At 36.7% G+C, this 9,742-nt stretch overlaps 1 protein-coding gene across 1 annotated transcript; it reads right to left on the bottom strand.

Annotated features, from left to right (window-relative positions):
• Positions 1 to 4,745: 4,745 nt before the first annotated feature.
• Or14n1 (olfactory receptor family 14 subfamily N member 1) lies at positions 4,746 to 5,738 on the bottom strand. The gene is given in 1 exon segment (NM_001000118.1): positions 4,746 to 5,738. A coding segment is annotated over 1 exon segment (993 nt).
• Positions 5,739 to 9,742: the final 4,004 nt, after the last annotated feature.

The following is a 9,742-nucleotide window of genomic DNA, read 5'->3' as shown; positions in this document are numbered from 1 at the left end:
TTGAATATTAGCTATAAAATACAGGATTAACACATTCTACTCGACAGTCCCAAATAAGCTAAATAAGAAAGAAGGCACGGGGGAGAATGCTCGAATGTCACTTTAAAAGGAGGAATAAAATAGTTATAAGCGGCAGAAGGAGGGAATAGACTAGATGGGATAGAGAAAGGGGATGGAAATGGAGACAGGCTGGTTCAGGATCAAGTGTTGGGCATGACAGGAGAAATTGCCAGATGGTCATGAGAATGAGAAAAAATCTGGAACTTATGGGGCTTGGGAGATAAGCAACCTTTCCAGGAAGATACAGAGACCTAGGATCAAGCAAGAGCCCAAGAATCAATGGGGGTGTTCTTGGCTGCTTCTGATAGCATTAGAGATATAGAACAGGCTACCTGCTATTCTGAGCAGGAACACCAGCGGAGTGATAGGGCCACAAACCTACCCATAAATCTTTCCACCCAAATTTATCCTTTCTACAAGAAATATAGATAGAGAGGGATTGAGCTGACACTGTGGGAATGGCCAACTAATAACTGGCCCAACTTGAGATCTATTCCATGGGTAACACCAATCTATGACATTACTAATGATACTCTGTTATGCTTATAGACAGGTGTCTAGCATGACTGTCCTCTGAGAGGATCAACTTAGCAGCTGACATAGTCAAATAGTGAATGAAACTTGGGAACCCTCATGGAAGAACAAGAGGAATGATTGTGGGACCTAAGGAACTTAACAGGAACACCAACGAGGCCAAATGTCCTGCAACCTTGGGACTTTCAGAGTCCAAACTACCAACCAAAGAATATACACAGGCTGGACCTCGCTTCCCTGCACATATTTAACACAAGTGCAGTTTGGTGTTCTTATGGGTCCAGAACTATTGGAATAGGAGCTATCCCAAATGCTGTTGCCTGTCAGTGGGATATGTTCTAACTGTGCTACCATGCCTGGTCTCAGTGGGAGAAGAGCCTACTTCTGCAGAGACTTGTTATGCCAGGGTGAGTGGACATGTGTGTATGTGTGTGGGAGTACCCAATCAGATGAAAAGGGGAGGAGGAATGGGAGCATGATTGTAGGAAGGGTGACTGGGGAGGGGCGAGTGAGCAGGACATAAAGTAAGTAAAATTAAAAAAATAACAAAAGTTTAAAAAAAAATGACAGTAGTATATAGTACACAGTCCACAAACATGATTCCATTATCACAGAGAATTATGTCTCATCAGGGAGTATGATGTAAATAACATCACTTACTACAAATGTCATTAAAAGTGATTAATGTTCCACTTTTCCTCTCAAACCAATTTCCTTCTCTGAGGAAACTAATATCAAAATTATAGAGTTTATTTTCAGTAACTCTAAAACCTGTAAGTTACCTTTTTAAATCCTAAGTGCATTTCATATTAGCTATCCTTACTGTTACTTGTCATAGCTCTGAATCACTTTTAATCATTCATTAAAAGTAAAAATTTTGTTTTAATATATCTAGAGATTATTGAATTTTAAATTCACGTAACACATGCCTTATTCTAGCCATACACACAGGAATATGCAGTTTGAATTCAGTGCCTTCATTGTCTTGTATATTATTTTTGCAAATTATGGACAGAAATCTTTTTTTGTCAACAGGTGCAATATCTATGCTGCAAGCAGCCACAACTATTATATGGAAGAGCTATTTCCATGAATCTATCATTTTCTTTTTGTAATCAATAGCAAAGTAGAACCTTCTAAGTCTTAGAGCAAAGTGAAGAGATAGATTACTACTGTAGCCATCACAGTGCAAGCTGCAGCAAGGATTCTGATAAAAGTAGCCTAAGGGTACTTTATCCATATTTAGCTGGTACGACATTATTGGGAGGATATATGTGTGTTTTTATGATTATATATATATATATATATATATATATATATTTGTATGTACCATTTTGGATAGAAAGGTGGATAATTTTAATTTTATAACTGTGTAATATAATCCTAAAATTAAGTAATTCTAAAATTAAGTTTGATTAAATAATAAAATTAGAATGAGAAACAATGGTAAATAGTCCCATATAGTGAACAATTTACTGATATTATTAGATAATTATCAGAAATTTAATATAGCACTTTCAGTCTAAAACTCTGTCATTTCCATATAAACAAGTATGACTATATTACGGAACACAACTGTGAAAATCCACAAGGCTCCTCTACCCAGAAGCCTAGAAGCTGCCCTGGCCACTAAGGCTTGCATCATTTCAGGCACACTAATTGATCAGTTATGATCTATTAACCCTGTTAATAAGCCTAATCATTCTGCACTACCAAGTGTAAGTATTTATACTTAAACATTAGATATATGAAACCTGTGCAAAACATATTCAACTAAAAGCTAACATTTGTTATCTTAGTAATGGTATCAGGAAAGGAATGCATACACTTCTGAACAATTGTGTCTTCTCTGTTAAGGATAATCACTGTCTTTAATTTTTTGTCTATCACTTCTTTTTTCTTTAAAACAAAATACATATGGTTGTATTTTTACATTTTTTTTCATCTTTTGTTTTTTTCATCTTTATTAACTTGGGTATTTCTTATTTACATTTACATGGTTTCCAGGCCAACATCCCCCTAACCCCTCCACCTCCCCTTCTATATGGGTGTTCCCCTCCCCATCCTCCCCCAATTACCACCTTCCCCCCAACAATCACGTTCACTGGGGGTTCAGTCTTGGCAGGACCAAGGGCTTCCCCTTCCACTGGTGCTCTTACTAGGCTATTAATTGTTACCTATGCAGTTGGAGCCCAGGGTCAGTCCATGTATAGTCTTTGGGCAGTGACTTAGTCCCTGGAAGCTCTGGTTGCTTGGAATTGTTGTTCATATGGGGTCTCAAGCCCCTTCAAGCTCTTTCAGTCCTTTTTCTAATTCCTTCAATGGGGGTGCCGTTCTCAGTTCAGCGGTTTAATGATGGCATTCGCCTATGTATTTGCTGTATTCTGGCTGTGTCTCTCAGGAGAGATCTCTATCCGGTTCCTGTCAGCCTGCACGTCTTTGCTTCATCCATCTTATCTAGTTTGGTGGCTGTATATGTATGGGCCACATGTGGGGCAGGCTCTGAATGGGTGTTCCTTCTGTCTCTGAACCAAACTGCCTCCCTATTCCCTCCCAAGGGTATTCTTGTTCCCCTTTTAAAGAAGGAGTAAAGCATTCGTGTTTTGGTCCTCCTTGAGTTTCATGTGTTCTGTGCATCTAGGGTAATTCGAGCATTGGGGCTAATATCCACTTATCAATGAGTCCATACCATGTGTGTTTTTCTGTGATTAGGTTACCTCACTCAGCATCATATTTTGCAGTTCCATCCTTTTGCCTATAAATTTCATAAAGTCATTGTTTTTGATAAATGAGTAGTATCCATTGTGTAGATGTACCACATTTTCTGCATCCATTCCTCTGTTGAAGGGCATCTGGGTTCTTTCCAGCTTCTGGCTATTATAAATAAGGCTGCTATGAACATAGTGGAGCACGTGTCTCTTTTATATGTTGGGGCATCTTGTGGGTATATGCCCAAGAGAGGTATAGCTGGATCCTCAGGCAGTTCAATGTCCAGTTTTCTGAGGAACCTCCAGAGTGATTTCCAGAATGGTTGTACCAGTCTGCATTAATAAAGTTTTTTAAAATATGAATTTTGTGTTTACAGAATTCCCTCATTTTTGAAATTTTCAACAGTTCCGTCTTGTTCTTCTTGAACACGGTAAAATATCTATGTTTCATCCATGAATAAGGACCAAAATAAAGAAACTCCAAGTTTTTCATTTATTTGTTTTGATTTTTATTATCCTCCTCATTTAAGGAGGCAATGACATACTACTAAATGCATATAAAACAAATCAAAACAAAACTGGAGAGATCTCATACTAGTAATAGGTATTAAAGGCATATCAGAAAGTTTAAAAAGCAATACAAAAAAAATCACACCTAAAATGAGTAAGTGGCAAAAAAAATCACCTTGGGATTAACATAAAGTAGAAACAAATGAAGCAACAAAAAGAATCAATGTCTTAGTTATGGTTTTATTGCTGTGAAGAAACACTATGACAACTTAATTATGTTGAATTACAATTCAGAGGGTTAGTGCATTATCCTTATGGTGAAAAGCAAGGTGTTATGCCGGCAGACATAATCCTGGAAATGTAGCTGAGGGTTCTACATCTGGACCCATGGGCAGCAGGAAGTGGCAATGACACAATGTCCAGGCTTCAGCTTCTCAGATCTCAAATCTCATCCCAAAGTTTATGACTCCTCCATTAAAGTAACAGCTACTCCAACAAAGCATTATGCCCTAAAGTAGGCTAGAGGCTCCATTTTCACTCAAACTACCACAGCATCTATATCTGGTTTTTGTTATTTTTGTTTAGGTTTAGGGTTTTTGTTTTGTTTTGTTTTGTTTTTAATGTGTGTGCCTTCTCTTTGTGTCTTTTTCTTTTGTTTTTTTGTATTATACTGATGTACTAGTATTTGTTTTGTCTTACACTTTATTTGATTTCATTTTATTAACCATTAGAAGACTGTTTGTTAGAATGAGAGACAAGAAGGAGATGGATCTGGATGAAAGGGAAAATGAAGGTGAAACAAGAAGTAGAGAGGGGTAACTATAATCAGGAAATATGTGAAAAATATATTCAATAAAGGGAAGAAAATGTTGTGGTATATGTATTTATCTGTGTACACTTCTGTGTGCTTGTGTATTTGTATATAATTTTCAGTTATTTTATCAGTTCTTTTCCTCTAGAGTACCATGACAAATATGTGTTCCTTTTATATTCAAATATGAAAAAAACCTGTGATGTAACTTTCCTTACAGCTTCCTTTATCTGTTTGTTTCTAAGACTATAGATTATAGGGTTTAAGAATGGTGGAATCATGGCATAAAATACAGAAATAGTCATCTCCTGAACTACTTCAAAGGTTACTACTGGAGGTCTTAGATACATATAGGCAGCAGAAATAAGAAAGACAGACACCACAACAATGTGAGGAACACAGGTTGAAAAGGCTTTCCCTCTTTCTCCTTTGATGGGAATCTTCAACACAGTAGATAATATGCGGATATATGATATGGCAATAAACACAAAGCAGCTACCACTGAGTCCAATGTCAGTCAGAAGTATTAAGAGTTTGTTGTTGAAGGTGTCAGAGCAAGAAAGCCTCAGCAAAGCAGGCATATCACAAAAGAACTGAGGGACTACATTAGAGTGACAGAAGGACAACTGGAATGTTTTGAAAGTATGCACACTTGCAAGGACAAGAGAGCTAAGTAGGGAAGCCAGTGTCATTTGAATACAGAACTGGTGGTTCATGATCACAGGATAGAGGAGAGGCTTGCAGATGGCCACATAGCGGTCCTGGGCCATGATGGCAAGAAACAGAGTCTCCACACATGCACAAAATAAGAAGAAAAAGATCTGTGCTGCACACCCTCCCAGAGAAATATTTCTGTGGTCAATGAGAGAGTTAACACAGGTACTGGGGACAGTGATGGAAATATAACACATGTCTAAAATAGACAGATTCCTGAGGAAGAAGTACATGGGAGTATTCAGGGTCTGGTCAAGTGTAATAGCAATGATAATAGTAAGGTTCCCTAACAGGCTGCCCAGGTACACCAGCAGGAACAGGACACTGAGTAGGATTCTGAGCTCCCAAGTCTCAGAAAAAACCTCCAGGAGGAACTCGGTCACTAAGGTGGAATTAGCCATCATTTCAAAGTGCAAGTTTTCTGGAAAAAAGGACAGAGAATAATTTAATCAATAGATCACTAGCATATACCTCAAAACTGTTTTCTTTTTTTTTTAATTAGCAGAAGTTTTTTTATTATTTCACAATGTTACTTAAAACAATATGTTTTAAATAATAATTAATGGGACCTTATATTGCCTAATATGCTCATCAAACAAGCATCTAGGGCATGTACAAGCTTGGGGAAGTACCAGAAACAAAACTGGCAAAAGTGTGCTTTCTTTCCTCCCTTGCCCCCTTCTCCCTCCCCCTCCCCCTCCCCCTCCCCCTCTGTTCCTTTATAACTGATGGTTGAATCTGGCTTTTACATTTCAAAACTGTTTTCTAAAATTGCCCTTTATATGTGAAATATAAATCATGTTTCCTTGTCTTACATACACATTTTAAACATGCTTATTTGATAATACACATAGTTGTACCTGTCTGTGTAATTGTATGTTATGATGATAAGCATTTATAATTAGTTTCCATAATAACTCTCTTAAATCCATTAATTTAATAAATTTTAGTTGATTAATATGTGACATTTTCCTCTTCCAGATAAAGTATTTGCATCAACTACAAACACCCAAAGAAACTTAGCATGTGGAAAGTATTTTTAAAATTTTGCGTAAATATTTATCATCAATATGTATTTGCATATGATATGCAGTCCTGATCTATGCTTATTTTTATATATACACTTATATGTTTATATGTAATAAGTGATGAGTAAGAAGGGGAGTGACAATGAGAGACATGGACATAATGGTAATGGTTGAGAAAGAGAGAGAGATGAACATAGAAGAAGGTGGAGTTGAAAAAATATCTCACTCACTTTTTGGAATACCTGAAACCTTCAAAACAGATCATTTGCCTAGAAACTCAGACCCAGTTTTACCTAACATTCTTGAGGCACCCTTTTCTCTTCTTGGAGAATCAACACTTTTTTCTGAAAGTCACCAATACCTTAGATATCATAATCTCAAATCCTTAAAACTCACTCTGATTTATAAACAATATTTATACATATATGTCCACAGCTACACTGGAATATATTTTGGCTAGTTGGGGCCTTGAGCAAAGGTAATTTATACCTAACACTCAGTATACTGCAGTGCGTGACACCTTTTCTGTCCTTTGGAGTTGGTGTCTAAGCTTGACTGATGTTAATGTACACTATGGAATCTCAGACCATATTCTCCCAATAGTGATCAATATACTTTCAAATTCCCTGAATAATGCAAAAATTTATACATTCAAATTTCAGTTCTAAAATGTATAGTCAATAAATGGGTGTTAGTATGCAGAATTGAGTGGGAAATTAAAGGTAAGCACTATCAGGATTTAATCAGATAATATAACAAATTTTCTCAAATCCTCATGAAAACTACTGAAGATACTACCTAAATAGAAAACAATAATTAATTTGAAACAAAACAGCCTAAGAGGAGTTGAACAAATGAACTATTAGACATAAAGCCAGTAACAGCGTGATGGTAAGTGAAGGTAGCCACAGTTAGTTTTTATTCTTTCTTGAGTCAGATGTTTCAAATGTCTTATTTTGGCAGCTTCATTAACAGCAGAATAGTTAAAGAAAACATTACCTAATGACATTAGCTAGTGAACATTACCTACTTATAATTCTTATTTGCAAAATTTATTTAATTACAAAGATGGCATTAAACTGTTATATCAAAATACAGAGGAAAAACAATATTTTTCCAACATATTGATATGGAATAAACTGAATAGTTCATTATATCTGTACTATAGTTTAAAGATATTCTTTATGGGCACAGAATCAGAGTAAAGTGAGCTACAAATTAAATCTAAACCAAAATTAATGTGTGAAACCTAACAAATTTCTGGCTGAATTTTCAAGATAAAAAAGTAGTTGGTAATCAAATAAAGAAACAACATCCAGAAAAGTAAGGTTGGTCACATATAAAGCTCAATAATAGCCATATCAGAAAAAAAATATACACCATTTTTGTGTGGGTCTCTGTGTGTTTGGGGAAATAAAGGATAAATGCCACCAGTGATTGAGCCCCTAGAATTTTACAAGTTATTTCCTATGTGCATATTGTACATTGTCAATATCTATGTAGATATTTAAAACATTATTGTTATTTATATTATTCAAAGATAAACATAAATGTTGAAGTTAGTCAATATTGTAAGCAGAAAGAATGCACAAAGTAGTATTGCATGAGGTCTTTTCAAGATTTTATGACCTCACATCTACAAAGAAACAGTTCAACTGCAGCTGAAGTATATGTTCAATAGAAGCTCTAGTAGTTTCACAGATTTTTCTCTTTTGCACATCTCTCACAGTTTCTCCAAGACAGCAGAACTTATATTAAAATGTTATAACTCAAGTCAAAGACTGCTAATCAAATAAAAAAAGCAGTGCAAGAAACCAATTATAATTACAATTATCTATGCTGTCATCATCAGAATATCTCAATATAAAAGTAAACTGACAGATTTGAAAAAAATAAGAAATGCATTAATATCAGCCTTCAATATGAACAATCGCTCAGATTGAAAATCAATTTTAATAAAAATTTATAAGGGGATATTAGCCTAAAAGCTTGGAATACCTAAGAAAAAATTCACAGAACATATGAAAGAAGCCCTAGAAGAAGGAACACCCAAATTTGAATGGTCCATTCCTTCTTAAATGTGAGAACCAAATACTATGGGAGGAAATACAAAAACAAAGAGTGGAGCAGGGATGGAAGAAAAGTTCATCCACAGATGCCACACCTGGGGATCCATCCCATATGCAGCCACCAAACCCTGTCACTATTGCTGATGCCAAGAAGTGCTTGCGGACTGGAGCCAGTCAAGGGGACAGAACAAGGGGACCCCAGTGAAGGACGTAGAGAAAAGACTGAAGGAGCTGAAGGGGTTTGCAACCCCATAGGAGGAACAGCAATATCAATCAACCAAAGTCCACCAGGGCTCACAGAGACTAAAACAACAACCAATGAGTACACATGGAGGGACCCATGACTCCAACCACATTTGTAGCAGAGGATGGCATTGTCCAGCATCAATAGGAGGCAAAGTCCAAAATTCACAGAAGCACTGATGGTCCTGAAGAGTAATGTATAGAATCAAGCAACATGTACATTACATATAAGTCTTAATAAGAAAAATTAATAAAGAAGTCTTCTCCTTAATAAGGACAAAAACCCCAAATTCCTTTTTTTCAACCTCAAAACTATAAATAAATGATAAAGAAGGAAAAAGATCAAGATTAACCTACAAATTATATCTATAAAATATATTGAAGAAATCAAAGAAAACTTAAAAGGATATATCAACCCACCCTCTCAAAAATATTAATTCAGAATGTTTCCTGTCAAAAAGTAATGCAGGGACAAAGAGTGGAGCAGAAACTGAGCACAAGGCCATGGAGAGACTGCCCCACTTAGTGATCCATCTCATTGCACACACCAAACCCAGTCACTAGTGCTGATGTCAAGAAGTGCTTGCTGACAGGAGCCAGATGTGGATGTCCGCTGATAGGCTCTGCCAGACCCCTGCTGATACAGATGAGGATGCTTGCAGCTAACCATTGGATTGAACAAAGGGACCCCAATGGAAGAGTTAAATAAAGGACTGAAGAGATGAAGGGGATTGCAACTCCATAGAAAGAAGAACTATATCAACTAAACTGACCCCTCAGAACTCCCAGGGACTAAACCACCAACCAAAGAGAATAAACAGAGGGATCCATGCCTCCAGCTGCATATGTAGCAGAGAATTGCCTTATCTGGAATCAATACGATGGGAGGCCCTTGGTCCTGTAGAGGCTTAGTGCCCCTGCATAGGAGTTTGCTAGGGCAGTGCAGCTTGAATGAGTGCGTAGGTGGGTGGGGTGTGCCTTTCCTCAAAAACATGAGGGAAAGGAGATAGGGGTATCTGGAGGGGAAACTGGGAAGGGGGAAATCATTTGGAATATAAATGAATT

Source organism: Rattus norvegicus, chromosome 1, assembly GCF_021556685.1.
Source record: "Rattus norvegicus strain SHRSP/BbbUtx chromosome 1, alternate assembly SHRSP_T2T, whole genome shotgun sequence".
NCBI lineage: Eukaryota > Metazoa > Chordata > Mammalia > Rodentia > Muridae > Rattus > Rattus norvegicus.
This window is presented reverse-complemented; position numbering and strand designations above follow the sequence as displayed.